We start from the raw sequence: 21614 nt of genomic DNA, 5'->3' as shown, positions 1-21614 counted from the left end.
GGGATGGAAGGGCAGTGGCTCAGTCCCAGGAGGGAGTGGGAACTGTGGTAGAGGCCTCCGCTATGTCCTATCCTCCTTTCTGGGTCTGATTTCCTAACATGGGGCTACTTAGATTTGTGCCAGTTATTTTGCTGGTGCAAACCTGAGTAGCCCCATTGCAGGTGCTGGTGCTTATCCAAGGCAAGGAAACAAATGTTCCCTTACCTTGAAGTGCCTGTTGGTGGCCTCCTTTCCTAAATAGCATGCAGTGGAAGCCATTCTTGCGCGGCTGCATCCCTCTACAGCAGTGGTTTTTGTACGTTTAGCACCGGGACCCACTTTTTTAGAATGAGAATTTGTCAGGACCCACCGGAAGTGATGTCATGACTGGAAGTTACATCATCAAGCAGGAAAATTTTAGCAATCCTACCCACACTTACCCAGGAGTCAGTACATTTACTATCATTATTAAAAGAATATACATAGTAGCTTGTTAAAAGTATAGTTCTGTAACATTTCACCAAATGCTGTCACATATCATGGCAGCATCAAGTCTAATATATTAAAAATAAAATATTGAAATGGATGGGGACCCAACTGAAATTGGCTCGCGACCCACCTAGTGGGTCCCAACCCACAGTTTGAGAAACACTGCTCTACAGGATGGAGGTTAGGATTGGTGTGGCTCCCTGTTGAACTTGTCATAGCTAATAAAAGTCTTCTTGTAATGTACACATGCTCAATTCCATAGTGAAATAGTGTCTGATAAAGTGGACTCAAGTCTTATTATAGAGCACAGTATCATAATCTTTAAAATGCTGCATGACTCTCCTTTGACTTTTGCTGAAGCAAAGCTTTATTTTGTACAGTTGTGTGTCGCTTAGTGACAAGGATGTGGATCACGCACTCCCGTTGCCAAGCAAGCCTTGACAGTAAGCGAAGCCTCCTTACTGCCTCTTCGGGGCTCACAAAAGCCTCTGCAGATGAGGGGAGCATAGCTCCCCTTGGCTTCAGACACTGGGAGGGGTGAACAGGGACCAGCGGTGACCGTTGCATATGCAGGCCATTGCTGGTTGGAATGTTGCTAAGCAACGCTCACCTGTATATTCTTACTATATAGTATGATAGAGAGGACACTGTACCTATCTCATGTGACAAAAGATATGAAGGAAAAATTAGAAGTAACACGGTAGTGTGGAAAGCTAAAGAATACATGGGGTTGCCTCACCTTTTGTACCAGAAGGAACATAAAAATAGACTTGCAGATTAAGTGCATGATTGCCTCATGATCAGTTAATGGTGGTGTAAGTGGTTTGGGAGAATAGATCATGGCCTTCTGACTTGTCAGGGACTTCTTTAAATGGGGGGGGGGGAAGCAAATGAGGCTAAAGTAGAAATAGAACATATTTGTGTGACTTTTATAAGAGACTGACGTGGAAACTCAGTAACCCCTAGGTGAAAGGTAAAACAGTGTTACTGATTAAAAGCAGTTTGACACAGCAAGTAAGTAGAAGGGCTTAAATTTCAGTTGTACAACTTGTTTCTTAATGTAAGTGAGTGTTGAATCACTTCAGTGATTCACAGTACTATTTGGTTGTGAGTCATGTGTGCATCCTTTCAAAGATCACAGCACTTAGTTGAAAGGGGCTTACTTCCAAATAATGAGACTTAGGATTGCAACCTTGATAACAGTTAAATAGTGGATTCATGAGAATAAATGAAGGCCAAGAGATAACAGGTTAACACATTTATTTCATCTTTAGAACCTAGCAATGAAAATACAAGGCAAACAGCCCTTGCTTTATACACCTTAGCTCCACCCAGATTCCCCACAACTGGTGCTTTTGAATCAGACTCAAACTAGAGGGCCAGTTGGATGGGTAGGATCTCGATCCACCTTCTGATTGGCCAACCATAAGACTGGGCCAATCGGTTATGCAGGATTTCAATCCTGCATAACTTATACATTAAACTTGCATACATAACAGTAACAAGTCCAGGTTTGTTTCTTTCTGAGCTCTTCAGTGTGCGTTAATGGGAGCCTGGCCTATTTACATTCATATACAATACCATGTATTTTCTAAAAACTAGAGAATCTAGTATTCTCATTGTCACCTCTAAATAGTAATTTTTCTGGTCTGGTAATGATCTCTGTGTTAGTTAACTGACGTGTGATAGCTAAGAAACGTGTATGTTTTCTCCTAAGCTAGTTGTAAGATGGACTGAAACAAGATAAGTGGAGGAACAATCAGGCTTTTAAAGATGTGGTTCTCCATTGGTCATGGTTTTGTCTTGCCTTGCCTAGTCTCTGCTTGTAAACCTGGGAAATCTCCTTTATCCCAACTATGACCTTCTCATCTTCTTTGACCCTATTATGATATTCTTTGTCCAGTGCAGACATTGGACAACCTAAGAGTTATACTAGGCCTGAATGGTCAGCTCACTAGTCCATTCACCATAACTGAAGACCTGCAGAAAAATTGCCTACTATTTCCTTTTAAACTTTGGCAATATGACAGTAATGGTTCTCAGACTTTTAGCACTGGGACCCACTTTTTAGAATGAGAATCTGTCAGAGCCCACCGGAAGTGATGTCATGACCAGAAGTGACATCATCAAGCAGGAAAATTTTTAACAATCCTAGGCTGCAACCCTACCCAAACTTACCCATTTACTCAACATTGTTAAAAGCATATATATAGTAGCCAGTTAAAAGTACTTTTAACCAAAGCTGTTAAAAGTACAGATCTGTAACATTTCTTCAAATGCAGTAACATACCAAGGTAGCATCAAGTCTAATATATTAAAAATAAAATAATGAAATGAATGGGGACCTGAAATTGGCTCGTGACCCACCTAGTAGGTCCCAACCCTCAGTTTGAGAAACAATGATAAAGGATTTCCAAAGGAATAATACTTTCTGTAAATAGTGTCCTTGTTGGTACTCATATATGTAGATAACATGGTTCTAATACCCTCCCCATGTATGTGCAGGAATACATACAGTGGCTGGTCTAAGACAACTCTTCCATAATATTTGGATTGTACTACAACGAGGTATCTTGGCGTACTTAAGGTAGAGGTACATTTATCTACATGCAACAAAATTTATAAACAACGTTGAAATATTGTATATGTGAAATAGTCACATATAAAAAAGATTGGTGAAACCAATACCACTTTGAGCAGGGTGGGTGGACGGGTGTGTATGATTAATTTCTGGAAAAATTGTGTTTCCCTTTTACAAGTTAAATCCATAACATTATGTGGGAACTGGTGGCATTTGACAGAATGGGTTAATATTTATCTGTAGAAGTTTCAGACAAAATTATTAGTGGAGCTATTTTGTGCTTTAGTTTTTAAATGGTGTCCAAAAAGCACAATGCTTTAAGCAGCAAAACCAGTTGTTGTGGAAAGCATGTGTATGACAGCTTTTCCTTTTAATAAATGCATAAATGGCAATTGGGCAAGGATCAGGATGCCAATTCTGAGAGAGCCAGGATGATGTAGTGGTTTGGGAGTTGGACTTAGATTTGGAAGATCCCAGTGCAAATTAGCCATGAAGCTTCCTGGGTGACCTTGGGCCAGTCATTATCTCTCAATCTCACCTACCTCACAGGGTTGTTGTAAGGACATAAGGAGGGAAGGAACTGTACACCACCTTGAGATTTTTAGAGGAAGGGTGGTATAAAAATTAATTCTGAGTCTTTTGAATAGACTGCAAGGCATAGGACTATTGACTATTTCAGTGCATATGCACCATTCATAGTTGCCAGCACCATACATTATCATTGTTACTTTTCTACCAGAATTGAAAAAATGTAAATCACTTTTGCTTGGGCTGTAGTTCTCTGTCCAGTTACGTCAGACTTACAGAGATTTTGTTTACGGAGCAGCATTATCATCTGCTGTTGCTAGACCACAACCCTAAACGAGTGAGGATGTTCTCCCTATGGGCAGAAGTGTGGGTGGGCCTGTGCTCACCCATTACCATTAATTTTCATATATGTCTGTTTTTGCTAGAACTGGGGCATGGAGTACAGAACTGCTCTTTTCACTACTGAAGCACAGGCAGTTACGTAGGCACAATGGACTGATCCCATTTCTTGCCTTAGTGTGGTCCCAGGGACAATTTGTGTCTGCAGGGCCACAAGAGGAAATGCTTTCTGCCAAATCCTGTCCTCTAGGGTTGCAATGGGAACTTCATGTCACTGCTGTGTTGAAGGGAAGTACATTTCACATATGAGAACTTAAGTGTTCTTGATTTAAGGAAGCTCACAATGTTAACATTCCAAAATCTCTGACATCTAATGCTGGATGCTCATATGGGTGCTTGTCACAGGCTCTGTCTTTTTGGTAATGGGAAGTAAATGTAGCTTTAGTGAAATATGTAAAACTTAAGGATGTCCAGAATGTAATTGCAAAATGGCTGCCTATACCGCATAACAAACGTGGCCATTACTTTCTGGTTAGGTTTCAGGGAAGTGTATAGTGTTGGAAGTCTTAAAAGAGAAAATCAGTTTAGTACAGTGGTTCCCAAATTGTGAGCTGTGGCTCCCTGGGGAGCCATGGAAACCAGCCAGGGAAGCTATGGAATCTTCACAAAAATAAAAATAAAAACCAACAACCCTATGCAATGTATAGGATTGTAGCCCTAATGGGGAGCTGTGGCCAATGGCCCAGTAGGTCAAGGGAGCCGCCAGTTGAAAAAGTTTGAAAACTCACTAGTGATTTCATAGTGATTTAAAAAATGCATCTTCTGTAACTGGATTCACATTGGGGTCCTCCCAAGGACGGTTTCGTGTTGTACAGGAATGGTAAGTTTAGCCACTTGCCCTCTGCTATTCATGTTGTCCTCTTGTGCCATGTTTCAGCTGTTTTGCAATTTGCCTTCATGAACCTTCCTATTGAGAGTCCAGTTTCATGAAGTGAGAAAGTAGTTAACAAAATAATCCTAAAATGTGCTTGATCCAAGTAGTATACAAAAGGTTGGATTCACTGGACCAGTTAGAAAAAAGGCAGGTAATTGTTACTGGTTGTTGGCCTCTGAGTGGTGTTTTGTCCTCTTTGTGTTGGATAAATTGCTTGCCATGTACTATTATTCCTTCACATCACTCAAAACTTTCAGCTTTCAAAACTTTTTACTAAAAGCTTACAGTTTTTAGTAAGACTAACTTAACTTTAAAGTTCAGTGTTCTCCCCTGCGTATTCCTCTCCTTGTGAAACTTTTCTATGTGTTTGAATTTTTTCCCTTTTCAAATAGACTTATTGAACTTGTGCAAGGGTTTATTTAAGACCTGTGCCTTTAAAAGGATAGTTCCTCCCACAGACTGCTTAAAAAAAAATTACTGTTGTGAGGTGGAGCTAGACAGCACAGCTACAGAATTATAAGTAGCTGCTTCAACTTGCTTAAGAACATCTGGAATTTGGAGGATGATATATAGTAGTAGGTCTCTTAACAGTTTTGGATATGTAGAAAGCCAGATTAAATTACTAGTCTTGGTGGTTATATAGCTCCTAGTATTTTGGCTACGGAAAAGGATTAATCCTTCTCCTCTGTAGACCTGAAACTGCCTCCAGTTAAATATTTCTGTGAGCTTGTCTTTAAGCTGGCCGTACTTGCATTCATCGACAGAGATAAGTATGCTGCTGTGATTGTTTTAGAAAAAAATCGTCATAAAGATCTGGGCAGTACTGTACTTACAAGATCTTTTATAACCTAAAATCAAAGAAAATCTGAATATTTAAAAACTTCTTGAGAAAATTGGTGAGTGATAGTTTTGTTATATTTCATATAGTGTGTACCAAAGTGCAGATTTTAAAATCTGAAACATAAATTAGTTGTATTACACATGAGGATGGCTATAAAGAGAAAAAGTGTATTTTTAGTTTGATTTGTGCTAATTGCTCAGTTGGTATTACTGTTGGTATCATGCCATAATTACTGTTACAAATGCTGTTTCTTTGCAGGTATTTATTTTCAGGATATGAAATAGAGCTCTTTTGTGATGACAATGAACCTCCTAGTGAAGCTGATAGCAAAACTCCCACAGATTTTAGGAAGCTACTCTTTTTCATTTGTTCATTTTTGAAAAAAGTTTGTATTTTGCTTTGTGAATCCCTTTTTTTTGGTTCAATATAAAAGTTCTTAAAAACTTTAATTAAAAAATGATACTGTGTTATAAATTGATATATTAAGTTAGCACAGACATTTTGGTAATGAGAATTTGTGCAGAAGATGCTTTACTGTTTGGCCTAATAACTGTGCCAGAACTGCCTTAGTGAACAATATTGGTCATTGTACGGAATGCAAATGATGCTGCTGAAACTTGCAGTGTAGGTTCTCAGCATGACCAGAACATGACCAGAACCTGGATGTATTATGTTATGAGCTTGGATTGTGTTGATTGACTGTGAATGAGTCTATAATTGTGACTTTGTTTAAAGTGTCATCTGATTTGGGGACAGGCATTAGGGAATTGGGAAAAGACGCTTCATGTTCCTTGGTGGCCCCAGCCTTCAGAATGGGAACTTTGGGAAAGGGGCAAATAGTTGTTTGTTGAGCTTGGCTTGAGACAGCCAAGAACCTTTTGCTGCTGTTAAATTTAGGGTCCAGGCTAAACAAATATTACAAAAGGCTACTCAAATCTCCAGTGTAGTCTCATTCAAAGGAACCCGTCCGTGTTGCCCATGGACTTCTTGCCACTTGGAGAGGTGGGAAGCACTGCAAATTGTTAGAAGTGGGTTATTGTTTCCTTGGAGAGAAACTTTGAGCTGCTGAGTGAGCCAAGATTAATCAAGTAATAGAACTTCAGAAAGAAATCAAAGTGCCCCAGCAGCAAGGCTAGGCAACCTGGAATCCTCCAAAATGCAGCTAATGCAGTACCTGGAGTGTCTGCTTAAAGAGGCAAGGCTTAACATGAATACTTCTGGTTCTGCATCAGCTGCATTTGGTGGTTTTCCAGGCTTTGTTGGAAGTCTACAAGTAACTATGTATGGTCAAAGCTGATCTGGAAGCCCAGTTGCAAATTACTCTGTGGGGACTGGCTAGTTTAAGTGGTTGAACAACGGATGGAATTGGACTGTTAAGTATTGCAGTCAGTGGCTGAGAATCAAGAGGATTTGTCTGTTTAGGAACTTTTGTGTGATCTTTATGGCAATGTGCCTACATAAACTTTGCCAAGCAGCAAGAATTGCTTCACAAGTGGAGTTTGTCTATGCAGCCTCTGTTCTTCTTTCCAGTGAACTGCAGCAGTATATTGTGGGCACACCAAAAGAGCATGTTGCAGGCTGCATGCTTGGGCCCATCCATGCCTGAGACAGAGGCTGCCAATGAAAATACCCTGATCACTGTGGATTATTTTAACAAGTGACCCAAGGCTTATTTAAAAAAAACAAAAAACTGCAACAATGCAATGAAGTTCCTGGATGATCTTGGTTATTTAAAACTTTTTGAAGTACCACAGAAACTTCAGTTGGATTTAAGGAAACATTTGAGTTAGAGTATTTAAAAACATTTGTGAAATTCTAGGATAGCAGTTCCCAAAGTTCCCAGGGGTGTCATGAGGCATTCAGTGGAGCATTGTGGAACCCCCACTGCTTGGCAACGGGACAGAGGAATGAGCCTCCAAATGTTGACCAGAGGCTCAGCACGGCGGTCAGAGCTGCAGTGTGCAAAAACAGCATGCTGGCAAAAGCCTTCCCACCCAACTGCTATTTTGAGGCTCCCATTTGGCCTCTGAACCTGGAAGTGAGTGGTGGTGATTTCGTTGCATGACACATTTCACTTCACTGCTGCTTACTTCTGGGTTCTGAGGGCGTCGCAGCAGTGGTACATTTGGGAACCACTGTTCTGATTTGCAAAATTCAAACTATGCCTCTATACCCTCTTTGTCTTATGGCACAGTGGAAATCTTCAGATTGTGAGTGCATAACTATCTCCTGTGCAGTAATAATAATAATATTTTAGTGCCATAATAATAATAATAATAATTATTATTATTATTTAGTTATTTAAATTATAATTTAAATAACTAATTAATTTAAATTTAAATTAATAATATTTAAATTATTAAATATTATTTATATATTTAATGCCAGTAATAATAATTATATTTAGTACTAATTAAATAATATTATTTAGTAAAAATAATATTTTTACTAAAAATAAAATTTTTAGTAAAATTTTTACTATTTTTAGTAAAATATTCAATTTTAGAAGGAATTGAATGAGCATATCCTGAGGTTCTTGATGGCATATAGAAAAGAAGGAACAAATATAGTCAAACTCTCTCTGTGTTTCAGCAGAAGCTGAGGATGCCCATCAATCTCCTTTTCAACCAGAAGAAATTTGGATAATTTTGGATTTTGTGAATGAGTTTGCTGTCTAGGAAAGTACACATGCTCATAGGCAAAAGCTTAAGATTGTCACAGAGAGAATGAAAAGGTTGCACAATTCAAGGATATATAGGGAGACTTTTATAAGATAGAGTCAGTTCTCTTTATATGTGAATATTCGCTTATCTGTGAGGGACAGAATTGCTACCTACTTCTCATTACCTAACTTTGTTCTTGTTATCAGCAAATACTGTGCTGGTGCACTTGGGGCAGAGGTGGGCTCAGTGCAGCTTTGATTAGGCAGGTGGGGGCAGCAGAGGTTGTGAAAGGAGGAGAAGAGACAGTGGCTTCCTCATGAGCAGGAAGCAGTAGTTTGGTGCCATGGAGGGGGAAGAGGAAGAGATGCCTGTATATATGGGTGATGGGGGAGAGGGTTGCAGTAATTGCATCTAGCCAATTATACTCCTCGTTTTTGTAGAAAGTGATCTGAATTCAGTCAATTTTCTGCATCAAACATGCATTGGTGTTGAGAATCATCTCAACAGTGGACATTTGTGTCCCCTTCCAGACATGCCCCACCATCTTGGACAAGTCAGGGATTCGAGCTGAACTTTCACAACCCTGGCAGTGATGAGAAACCAATGGTGAGAGTTCTGTAGAAGGCTACCGGAGGGCTGCTCAGGGGAGAACACAGGGTAGGAACCAAGAGACGGAGGAGGAGGACAGGGGAAGCAACCACCTCTTCACTGCTGAAGTCTGAGGTCTTTTTGTTGGGCCTACAACCTTCAATGAATTGAGGAATGGCTAGCACAAAGGAAGAAGCATCATATGTTGGAGATGTTGATGAGCCCTTGCTATACCTAACCCCCCAGACTTCAAGTTATGATTCAGATTCATAAAGTTCATAGAGTATATGGTGAAGCAGGTCCCCTGGAGCCTACCACCATTTTTCCCATAGGCTCAATGTTTTGATATCTGCTAATTTAGTATTCTCTAGGTTTTCCAGAAACCTGACCCTAGGGGACGAGAACTGTCAACATTGGCAGAATCTGAATTTAGGTCTTCACAGTCAAACTATATAAATACCGGAGTGGTCGAAGTGCAGATTAGCTAAATTCAATACCCTGAAATACATTTTGAACAAAGACATGTCTTAAAATGGGAAGTTGAAGTAGTGTGCTGATTAGATCAGTGGTTGCCAAACCTTTCAGCTCCAGGACTCACTTTTTAAAACAACACTCTATCAGCACCCACCTAGGTTTACCAGACTTTTTAAAAAAGGCGATCTAGGAAGAATTATTTATTTATTTATAGGTAATAATATCCAGAAAGAAAGACCCTCAAATATTTATCTCTTTATATTTACACATGCTTGCAAACTGCAGGAGCTTAGCTCCTTGCAGGACAGTTACGTATCTGATTTTTGAATGGCTTCAGGACTTCAGGCAATTAGTTATCTGATGTTTGCATCACCCTTTGGTGACCCACCAAACCAGGTTGCGACCCACCATTGGGTCTCAACCCACAGTTTGGGAACTACTGGATTAGATGATTGCTGTTTTCAGTCTTGAAAATGTGCATTCTAAGAAAATAAGGTACCACAGGCCTTTGACTCAATGTTGCAGAGAGTGAAATTTTCAAAAGATATATTTACACTGGTATTCCGCCCATATCTGGGTGGGATACGTTTCCCGCCCCATGGATATGGAAACAGTGGATAAAAGGGAACCCTACAAAAAGGTTCACAAATGTCCCCCATTTGCACCCTAATCATGCACATTTTTGATCTAAGCTCTTTGAACTCTATAATAAGTATTGCATTTTATTCAGTCCTCTGCCTCACTTCCTGTGAGTGCCTGTGTTTCATTTTTTAGCCAACAAGACCCAGGAAGGCTACAAACAGTAGCAGATAAGATTTGTGCAGTGTTGGGCACTTCTGAACTACAAATAATTGAAACCATGGCCACTGGGTCCGTGGATATGGGGGGATGATTGTTAAAATGTTGGGTTTGAGTTTTCTGCTTTAGCTAATGTTTAAATTACATGCAATTTTATAACCCAATCCTGAGCTCTTCAATGCTGGTGGTATGAGTGTACCTCCAGCACTGGTTGTTGCAAATATGCCATAAGGCACACCCGTGACACCCTGCGCTGAGTCAGTGCCAGCCGGACACCATCTGGAGCTATGTGAGAGCTCTGGGTGATAGTGAGGGCCTTGGGTGCAAGGCATTCCGAGTTGGGGAGGGTGGGTCAGGAGGAGGAACCAGGGTGGGAGGGGAGTGGGATATGCTCCAGTGGGATATGAACTTTGTTGGCCACAAGGCAAAATAGCCAGTGCAGACTTGAGAAGCTCCATTGTGGGGCTTTGGGCTTTCCCCAGGAGAAGGGGATGGAAGTCCCCTTCCCCCAAGGAGACCTCCGGTGCCTGCTGCAGGGCTGCAGGATGCAGGAGTAGCTGCGTTGGCATTGCTGCACCCAGAGTCACCACCAGTTTTAGGATTGGGCTTTTAATACAGTGGGGGTTTTGCAGGCATTGTTGCAGTTCATTAAAGACAGTCTTTCATTGTTAAGCATACATGGATAAACAAGCAAAAGCCAAAATCTGATTTGGCAGCTTACAAGAGACTTTGGCAAGTTTTACAGTTGCAGTTACGGTGCCATTCAGCAACATAAAAGGGATCATGATGACCAGAGTAACCTAGTGCTCTAGTCCTGGTTCCCTGATGGATAGTAGTTAAATTATTGGACTTGGATCAGGGAAAGCCTATCGGGTGACCTTGGGCAGATTGCATTTCTTGGCTGAACCTAAATCACAGTTTTACTGTGAGGATAAAATAGGGTTGCCCTCCTGTAAATCACCCTGAGCTCCTTTGGAAGAAGGGTGGAATATAAATATGAGAAATAAAGTTACTTCCTGGCCATAGCATTGGTCTTTTTAGTATGCCACATAATTATTGTTCTCAAAAGAAGCATGGCATCTTGCTGTGACTATTATTTAATAAGGAATATTTGTATACCTCTTTTAAACAAAAAAGTTCACAGAATAACATAGCGGAACAAATAGTTGTGTAACAGCCCAATCCTATTCCTCCCCCCCCCACTGGTGAAGCTACATCAAAAAGGTGTGTGCTATATCCAGTGGGAGGGCACAGATAAGGAGGCTTCAGAGGAGAAAGGTGATTTAAACCCCTTCTGTAAGCATCACACCCTACAGTGGGTCTTCTTGGACCTCCATCAGCAATTTCACTGGCACAAGACTGTGGAGAGAAAGGGGTTGGGAGGCTGCTGCTGGAAGGGATAGGATTTTTCATGTGCTATTGCTGCCAGATATTGCTGGCATGTGCTAACCCCTCCTGCAGCCTCCTGGCCCCTTTTCCACCTTTCCCCACTTCCTCCCCTGCTGGCTTACTTGCACCAGCGGTCCAGTAACGGGCGCAGGAAAACTCCAGCCTTCCTGCTGGTGCTCAGGCAGTACACTACTCAGCATGTTCCTGGAGTGCACTCTACAGCTGCTTTTCAGCAGCTAGTATTGGCAGAACATGCATCCTAACTTTTAACCCACTGAAGTCAGTGAACTACTCAAGAATGAATGATGTTTTGATTGCAGCTTGAGATTGCAGTCAATAAGCACATCTGTTCCATTGAAGTCAGTAGTGCTAAGTTCCTGAAAAGCGTGTTTGGAGATGCCAGAATCCATTGGTACGATATTACTAAGGTTTAAAGCAAAATAGCTGTTTATGTAATTATGTAGGTACTTAGCCTTGCCATATAGGAGGAAAAACCACACATGCTGCTTTTTTCTATAAACCAATTTTTCAAAAATGTACTGTTCTGGTTCATGTGTAGTATATAGCCTTGTGACTTGCAGCCTTGCAGTTCTAAGGACTGTTCTTACTATCTGCTTCGAACTGCTTAAAAGCAAGTATATATAGTTAAGAGATTTGAGTAAAACTGAATATTGCTGGGGAGAAAAAGATGTATAAAACTGTATAAAATGTATAAAGCTTCCCATATAAGGATGCTATCTGTGTCTAAAGTCAAATAATTTATTCTCCCTATCCCCATCCCCACTCTGCCTTTCTTAAATTTATTCATTGAATGATATACAACTGATGCAGAATGGATTCAAGAAGCAGAATACAGAAAGATATGTATTGTAAGTTTATATGAATTATTTTTTACACAATTAAAAAAGAAATTCTTAATTAGTACCCTTCCCCCAGTGATATGTTGCTTCTATATTGCTTTTATATTACTCTAATGCAGCAGTTCTCAAACTTTTTGGTCTCTGGAGCACTTTATACTCCTAAACAGATTCTTGGAGAGCCCCACTGGTGCATGTGTGGAATCATGGATTGCCCCAGAGTTCCAGCACATTATTAATTATATAGTGCCATCATTGGGCATGGCAACTTACAAAGAGTTAAAAGACACTGCCAGAAGGAGCTTACAGTATAGTGCCACACAAAAATAAAAGCTGCCTCAAAAAATAAATGCACAGCCTTAACACTTAGCCTTGCTGATTAAAATTCACCATCATCAATGGATGCCCCAGTTTAGATAAGGAAGACTGCGCACAGCTGAAGACTTCTGCATATATATGTTGCTGACTGGAACAAGAACCAAAGTGCACATCTGGTGTGAATGTTTTCTACTCACATAGCATTACTTTCACTCTGCATCTCTATCCACCCTCTGGAGTAACATGCCATGTGCAAATAACATTTTTACATGCAGTTTGAGCTTGATTTACAGCTCAGTCCTATGCATATCTACTCAAAGGTAAGTCTCATCGATTTCAATGGGACCTACTCCCAGGTGTATGTATAGAATTGCAACCTTAATTTTGTGGGAAAACCAAAGTTTTCATCACTTATAAATATGTCCAATCACTAACCTGGCTCTATAGGCATATATTTAATTTGGAAACGGCATGTTTCCAAATTGTTTGAACAGAAAAGCGAGCAAATAGAATTTTGCTGTGTGTGTGTGTGTGTGTGTGTGTGTGTGTGTGTGTGTGGTGGGAATGATATATGAATAGCAAAACTTTTTTTGTTTGTCTGGCGAAAGGCTGGGTAAGCTCAGTGTCGTCCAATCACCTGTGGCTGCTTTTCCTCCACCCCTCAGATCAAGCAGCCATAAGGCAGATATTTAAGTGAAATAGCACTGAATGTTTGCTGTTTACATTTACAGATACAGAACTTCATAACTTGAGTAGTATTCTTGGGTGAGTAGAGGTTGTGCTAAAAAATAAGGTAGTATTCTATCAGAAATTTTGTGAAACCTGTTCCCTGCTAAAGAAGTTTTGAATGGTGCATATTAAATCTGGGAGTTACTTTTACCACAAATGGTTTTCTGACCTGGAAAATGTATGTTTGAAGTAAGGTTGTTGATAGAAATCAATGTTTAAACATTTAGCATAGAAGAAGAATGTAAATGTTTATGTTTCTTGGTGAATTTCATTTTCTCATATGAAGTGACTGAAACTTTGACAGTTCTGCGTTCCTAAGGAACATTTTAGTCCGCACAGAGGACACAACATAAAACTTAGAATGTCTATATTCTGATGTTTCTTGGAAAACTAGAAAAATACTTGCATGGAAGAAGACAATAATTTAATTTAGATTATAGCGTAAGTTGTCAAAGAACACTGAAGCTGGAAAAGTATGAGTTTCTTGGGGTACTTTCAATAGTTTGTAAACTTTGACTTAACTGTTTTTGGTAGAATCTTACAGTTGTACTTGGTATCAATTAGTGACATCTAATTGAAAATCAGCACATAACCAGCTAGTCTTGCTTTAAGACAGAAGATAGCTTGATGAGTCTAGCTAGTAATTTCCAGGACTAACTTACTCGCTTTCTCCTCTGGCTCAATAATGGGCATCTACTCTGAACTGATGGTGGGGTGGTGGTGGACAATGTTTAGTTTTGTTTTAAATGTTTTTAGATCGAGAAATTATGGCATGGGGAGGGGGGCAGAAGGGAACTTAACAAGTGTAGGTTCATATATTGTCTTACAAGGACCCATGACATGCTATTGTCTCTGCTGTTCTACATCAAAACAAAACTTGTTTTGCCTGTGTGCAGTTGCACTTTTCTGTAAGTGAATTTCCCCAAAACAATCCTGTTCAGATGCTAGAAAAAGCGATATCTCTGAAATAGAATACTACACTGAGAACAGAAGTCTGAATCCAAGATGCAAGTGAATAATATAGTACTATGTTTTTATTGTGATGGTTTAGGTTTAGGCGCAGTCTGCAATGGGACAAAGGAAAATCCCACAGCAGTATTATGAGAGGGGGTGACTCTTGATGACTACTGTAGGGAAGACTGTGTGGATTATGGAATACAAATTGCCTTTTTAGAATTTAAAGGTTGAGTTTGAGAAGGATTATAAAGACTGGAGCAAGATTGAACTCTCTTTAAAACATGCATTGGCAAATATAAGGACAGGATAGGTTAGGCTGCGTTTTAATTTATTGCAAGAGAAGAGAGAGCTCTCTTGTGGTAGAATGTCAGGGCTTCATGCAGTTTGCATTGGGAGCCCTTAGTGAAGTAAAAAATAGGTTCAATAAAATCTGTCCACAGAGAATTTGATTGAAAATACACCTTAATAGCTTTGTTTTGTTTTGTTGTAGAATGTGCCCTTGTAGTAGTGAGGCTAGAAATTGGATTTCATGTTGCTATTTTTAAATATGTACTTGAAATAAAGATGGAGAAGTATACAGGTCCAGCCTATTTATACACGGATTTTTTATACACGGATTTGACTCAACATGAACGGCCCCTGCAAATGAGAAGGAATGTGTTGATCCCTGGAGAAGGGGAAAAATGCATCCCTTTAAAATCAGTTTAAAAAACGGAATAATCCTTTAACAATAGCCTCCTTAATGAGAGAGAGAAAGAGGGCAGCTGGCTGACAATCCATCAATCCTTCTCTCTCCAGGCAACCCCACCCTTCCCCCTGAGCACAGGAAGTTGATCACTTTGCATTGGTGAAGGGAGGGGCTGAGTGAAGTTTATTTTTTTGTATTTATTTTTTAGAACTGATTCTTGACCCTGAATTATAGGGGACTTGTTATAGGGTTCCCCTGTTTTCTTACTTCTGAGAAGTTGAAGATTTAGGGAAAATGTAATGTAAGAAATAGCCCTAACCACTGTGCTGCTATAGTAATTACAATGCCCTTACATGTTTCCTCTATTAAAGTTCACCAAGTGTTTCTGTTTTCATAAAACTGAAAACTGATTAGCTATCTATCAAGAAGGCAAGGCTCAGTGCTTAACCTAAATCAGGGGTGTCTAAACTTTTTGGCGGGAGTGCCACATAATCTCTCTGACACTCTGTTGGGGGCTGGGGAAAAATAATTAATTTACATTTAAAATTTGAATAAATTTACATAAATGAATATATTAGAGATGGAACTTATATGAATTAATGAAGATCTCATGATAGCTAAAGGTCTTGCGCAAAGCAAGGCCGGCCTTTCCTTCGCTGCTGCTGCTGCTGCTTCACAGATGTGAAACAGCAACCAGTGCCCTGGGCCTGCAGCTCGTGCGAGAGGTCAGACAGTCGGTCCTCACACTGAGACCAGTTGCGTTGGGCCAGCATGGGCTCCAGCAAGTGCCCAGTGGGCCAGAGGCTCATTAGAGCCTAGGAGCACCCTATGGGCTGGATTGGTGGTCCCTGAGGGCCGCAAATGGCCCATGGGCTGGGGTTTGGGCACCCCTGGCCTAGATGAAAGTCAGATTTGTATAACAGTGTGCAACTTTTATTTGCTGGTGATCAAAACTAAGTAATTTCCCTTAAATTCACGGTCTCTTATGTGACAGCAAATTTGGAGATTATGATATGCTTAGTAATCCCTTTTATTTTTCAGGCTTTATCATCCAAAATGATGACCTGTGGACCAGTCTTGTCATTCTTTCGGTGCCTGCTACGGAGGAAAATTGTCACCCCAGATAGTCTCGAAGATTCCAAATTATGCCGCTGTTTATCCACTGTGGACCTTATTGCCCTTGGAGTAGGAAGTACCCTTGGTGCTGGTGTTTATGTCCTTGCTGGAGAAGTTGCAAAAGCAGATTCTGGACCTAGCATTGTTGTTTCTTTCCTCATAGCTGCATTAGCTTCTGTGATGGCAGGTCTTTGTTATGCTGAATTTGGTGCTCGTGTCCCAAAGACTGGCTCTGCCTATCTGTATACTTATGTAACTGTTGGTGAACTCTGGGCTTTTATCACAGGCTGGAATCTCATTTTGTCTTATGTTATAGGTGAGTTTGAGTAAGAAAGTGAAACTGCCAAGTACAGCCTACCTAGCTTTTGTGACAAGGCTACTGTTGAAAAATTTCTTTGAGGAATCTTTTTCCTGTGTATGTGACATCTTCTGGGAGTGCTCTACATGTGCCTGACCTTTTAGTGGCTATTGGCAGTAGACTAGGTGGAACAATATCCAGAAGCTTGAAATATGAGAGGATGATAGACCTGCTATGGAGCAAGATGGTGAGAGATAGGCTAGGTAAAAATTTCTTCAAGCTCAAGCATAGGCTCTTGAATCCTGTAGAAATCAAATATGTTAAGCATCTTGAATAGGTGTAACTAATAATTCTGTATATATTTTTTAAAAGTTCTACATGACATTTTGCCTTTTTAGGGACTGATAATGGGAAAAGAATATGAATGTATGAAAGTATCAGATTGCAGAATATCTTTTGATTTATAGTCAATGTTCAGAGTACGGTATTATAAGGGTACAATGGACATGTACCCTTGAAACTTTTGTTCCAATTAGATTATTGTCCTGTCCAAAAAGTGATAGTAAGTTTGCTTCATGTCCTCTAACTTGGACTTATTGAGATAAGTAGGAATAGTTTGTATTGGTTGGTAGTTACATTTTTATTCTGCCTCATTCCTCAGAGTAATTGGAGTGATGTAATACGTTCAGTGCTGGACTGAAAGCCTGGTAATGCTTAGAACATGGTCTGTTTTTGTTGAACGATGATACAGTTCAGTCCTCTTTATCCATGAATTTGTATCTCCAAATTTGACTATCTGTGGGTTCCAAACTCATGGGGTAGGACCGACCTGTACCCACCAGAGGTGACCGTAACTCTGCTTCAGTTGCATCCTGAGGGTGTTTTGAGGCCTTTGGGAGACCTTAGAACGTCGCTTCCAGTTTTCGGGGGAAAACTGGAAGTGGCGTTTTTATGCCTTTAGAAGGCCTTCTAAGGCTGCCTGAGGAATATGGTACACAGCCTGGGAACAACTGCCCTAGAGGAATATTCTGCAACTATTGTCTTTAACTGTTGTGTGATCTAACAGTGAGTAAGAACATAAGAACATAACTTAAGAACATAAGAGTGATGCAGTGTTGCATCTTGCATTAGACATGGAGTAACAAAAGGTTGATCCAGGCTTGTGAAAAACAACAATAACTCCTTTTGGAAATTGCTGTCAGTCTTGCCCAGAAAGCCATAACTGTGCCTTGGGAAATTCTAAAATTGTGATTGCACTTATGGCACATCCAGATTCTTGAAAGTTCCTCCATAAAGAGCAGTACATGTGATCTTGGGAAACAGTTACACAGAGATAGTATTTCCCCCACTTACAGCTACAGATTCTGGACACTGATTCATATGAGGGCAGAAGCACATGCCAGCAAATTGACAGCCATAACAAAGGACATAATTTTCTACATGGCTGTATTCCTTGAGATGCTCTGCATGAAAAGACCTTCAAACATCTCAACTTGCACTCATTTATTGTAAATTTCCAATAAATAAACACTTTCCAACATAAGTTCCTACAATGTCACTGTAGCATTTCACACTAGACCCCTATCACTACCATATCCAGATGCTTAGGGTGTCCTCTACATTTTGTCTTTAATAGAAAAAACACAATAGACAAAGCATAAAATCATAGTTGGAACAAAGAAGCAACCATATGATTAAGGGGTCTAGATAACTGAAGTTTAAAATTTGATTATATAAACCTATGAAGCAATGTCATTAAATAATAATGACTTTAAAATACAAGTAGGTCATTTACAGACTACTAATTGTACTATTTGTAACCTACAAAATTTGCAAAATGTGTGTTCTGTTTCATTAAGGTACATCAAGTGTAGCGAGGGCATGGAGTGGAACGTTTGATGAACTCCTAGGAAAACAAATTGGTTATTTTTTCAAAACCTACTTCAGAATGAGTTACCCTGGACTAGCAGAATATCCAGACTTCTTTGCAGTTTTTCTTATACTGCTCCTGGCAGGTAAAATTAATTTAATTTTTCTTGTTTATTATCTTCAGGGTAATCTTATGAAGAAGAATCCTCTGTGATAATAACGAGTTATACTTTGCCTCAAATAACGTGTGTCTGCAGTAGTTGGGAATTGCACTAACCTGCATGCCAAAAATCTGGCTTTGATTTTTGTGCTGTGCACAGTTTCTCTGACATGGAGGCACTTTTCAAGTAGTGTTCCTTTTATAAGTAGCAGGAGGAGAGTAACTGTCCCATTTCACCCCAGCACAATATCTTTTCTAGTGACTGTTTGCTGGTGTTTTTCTGCATTTTTTTAAGATTATGATCCCTTTTGGGACAGAATGTCATTTAATTATTAATATTTAATTTCCTGATTTTGTCTGTAAGCTTTCAACTTTTTTGTTGAAAAGCAATATATAAATAATAATAATAAATAATAATAATAATAATAATAAATTTCTTAGCATTGTCTTAAGTGGGCTTTATTGAAGATACCCTAGTCATTTCCAATAATCACAGCACTTGCAGGAAAACTCTTACAATTCTATGATTATAATTTCCTCTGTCTTTTATTGTGGAATTGTTTGTGAGAAGGGTAGCCTAAACCTAACCTGCACTGGAACAGGCAGGCTGGCTGGTCTGTGCTGTATCCAGTGCAGGGTTGGAAGTGGATCTTATGTTCCCTTACCCCAAGTAATGTCCCAGCCACCTCAACTGGACTACTTGGATCTGTGCCAGCTAAATTGTTGGTGCGGATTCAAGCAGCCTGGCGTAAGGCTGGACTGCTTGGGAGAGGGATTAGGATCTGGCTTAAGTGCCGGAGGCTGATCTCACCCCCCTTCCAGACCTGGCTCTCCCTCTCCCCACCCCAGAACACCCCAGTTCCGTCCTCCCCGAACCCCGATGCTGGTGGCCTGCCATGGCACAAATGTACCTCTGCTGGGGTTTGGTCTGGTGTGGGGAGGCCAGTGCACATTCTTGCGCTAGCCTCCCTGACTCCTGCAGTTGTGTGAATGTGCTTTACGGCATATTCATGACATCCAGAAGGTTTAACTCCAGGATTGTGCTCTGAACTGCAAACAAGAACTTTCCCAATTTGAATCTTACCTGTGCTACAAACTTGCCAGGTGGCCTTAGGCAACCAGGTCTCCCAACTTCAACTCTTTAGCTTGCAATATAGGAATAATACCTTCTTGCAATGATTACCTCAACATAATGCATCTGAATGCTTTGCATGCTCAGAGATCATGGCAAAAAAGCTGAGTATTATTAGATGTTAAGATACAATTTGATTAAGGAAATTCATATTTTTGTTAAAATCCAGGAAAGTGATTAAAAAAGTTATTTTATTCTTTCAAGCACTTAGATTAGTCTGCTCCAGTGAAAGTTAATTTGTGTTTAATATCCCTTTAATGCTCTTTTCAGTAAAATATTCTAAAATTTTTATGTATTGATTTTGAACAAAAAAATTTCACAAAGCAAAATTTTAAAAATGGTTCCTCCTTGCAGAGCGTGTTCAATTTGAAAAAGAGACATCACCAGGTGACTGTATATTGGAGTGAATAGAGACAGTTGCTGTCCTCCTGCTAAGTGTAAAAGAACCACTACATAAAAGTTGCTCTCAGCCCAGTTAGCAGGGGTACATTTAAGTATTTGAGGCTCTAGTCCTCAGACACTTACCTGGAATAAGTCTTGTAGAAATAAATGGGACTTGCCTCTAAATAGACATGCATAGGATTGTGCTGTAAATTGAACTCATTTCAATCCTTTCCAGTGCTAATGCAGTCCCAAGGTAAGAGAACAAATGTCCCCTTACCTTGAGGAGGCCTCTGGGACTGCTCCCCCCAACCAAAGCATGCCCCTCCCCATTGGCATGGCTGCATTAGTGCTAAAAGGTTAGTTAGGATTGGGCTATCAAGATGGATTACTGTAAGAAAGAGAGCTCCTGATAATTGCTGGTTTTTAAATATCTGATGTCTTTCTAAGACCATCTGTTTCCTGTAATGAGTTTGAGGTGGTTCACACTTTCCTCAATCCAGAACCCAGGCATCACATATTCATAATAAGGCAGGAGTTTTCGCACATGCCTCTGAAGTGTATGCACAACACCTGCAGAAGGTGGTACTTGCATACTGCAACATGCACAACCTCTCCTCCTCAAAAACCATCTGGCAGGATTGCAGGACCTGCGTATACTATACCTAGTGCAGACTTGCATCATGGTGGTAGGTGGATATATCCATGGACGTGAACTCTGTTATGTCTGCAGAAGGTAAAGCTTAGCGAGTGCATTAATCACCCTTAACAAAATATTGCAAATCAGTAGTAACAATTACATTAGAATTGTTAACATGTAGAACTTAATTACATTGGAACTTATTTTAAAAACTCCTTGTTTTATAGGCCTCTTGTCATTTGGAGTAAAAGAATCTGCATGGGTGAATAAAATCTTCACTGCTATTAACATCTTGGTCCTCCTCTTTGTCATGATTTCTGGTTTCGTGAAAGGCGATCTTAATAACTGGAAGAAATCAGAAGAATTCCTTATAAACTACACAGTTTATATAAAGTAATATTGTTTTTTTCTACTTCTTTTATTCTATGGTTTTTAATTTTGCAGACTAAAGTGTGAAATAATCCATGAACTAGGCTGAGATTCGTCCTCGTTGTTAATGCAAAAATAAGTGTAAAATTAAGATTTGATGTGCTACTAAAACTGTTCTGCAGCCAGTTGAGGGTGGGAGGAAGAGATGTATGTGGTAAGAAGGATGTGGCCTTTACATTGTCTCTTTTGGGGTGGAGGAGGTGGGGACCCTTCATTTTCAGCCATATGTTGGTGAGATATGATGCATTGTTAGTTTTATTTGATAAACCTTAACTTATTTAAAATATCTCAATCCTGCGCCTTTTCTTTCCAGAGGGGTCACCAGAATGGGTTCATACAGACAGATTAGAATATAGATGTCTTCACCCATGTCCTTTATACTGTCCCCTGTGCTTAGTCTTATGGACTATGTGTTATGGTAGCCATTTTCTGCTGTG

At 39.9% G+C, this 21614-nt stretch overlaps 1 protein-coding gene across 3 annotated transcripts in view; it reads left to right on the top strand.

Moving 5' to 3' along the window:
- SLC7A2 (solute carrier family 7 member 2) overlaps nt 1-21614 on the top strand; it is a 62179-nt gene that overhangs the window by 24759 nt on the left and 15806 nt on the right. For 2 of the 3 annotated variants that reach the window (XM_066632989.1, XM_066632987.1), the window contains exons 2-4: nt 16194-16584; nt 18426-18581; nt 20976-21141. In XM_066632989.1, coding sequence (XP_066489086.1) covers nt 16209-16584; nt 18426-18581; nt 20976-21141 — 698 coding nt within the window. In that variant the 5' untranslated portion in view covers nt 16194-16208. Of the gene's footprint in view, nt 1-5727; nt 5747-16193; nt 16585-18425; nt 18582-20975; nt 21142-21614 lie in introns of those variants that run through there. The other variant, XM_066632988.1, reaches the window with a different exon arrangement.

The sequence above is a fragment of the Tiliqua scincoides genome, chromosome 6, assembly GCF_035046505.1.
Source record: "Tiliqua scincoides isolate rTilSci1 chromosome 6, rTilSci1.hap2, whole genome shotgun sequence".
Lineage (NCBI taxonomy): Eukaryota > Metazoa > Chordata > Lepidosauria > Squamata > Scincidae > Tiliqua > Tiliqua scincoides.
Note: the sequence above shows the minus strand (reverse complement) of the source record. Positions and strands in the feature narration are given on the sequence as shown.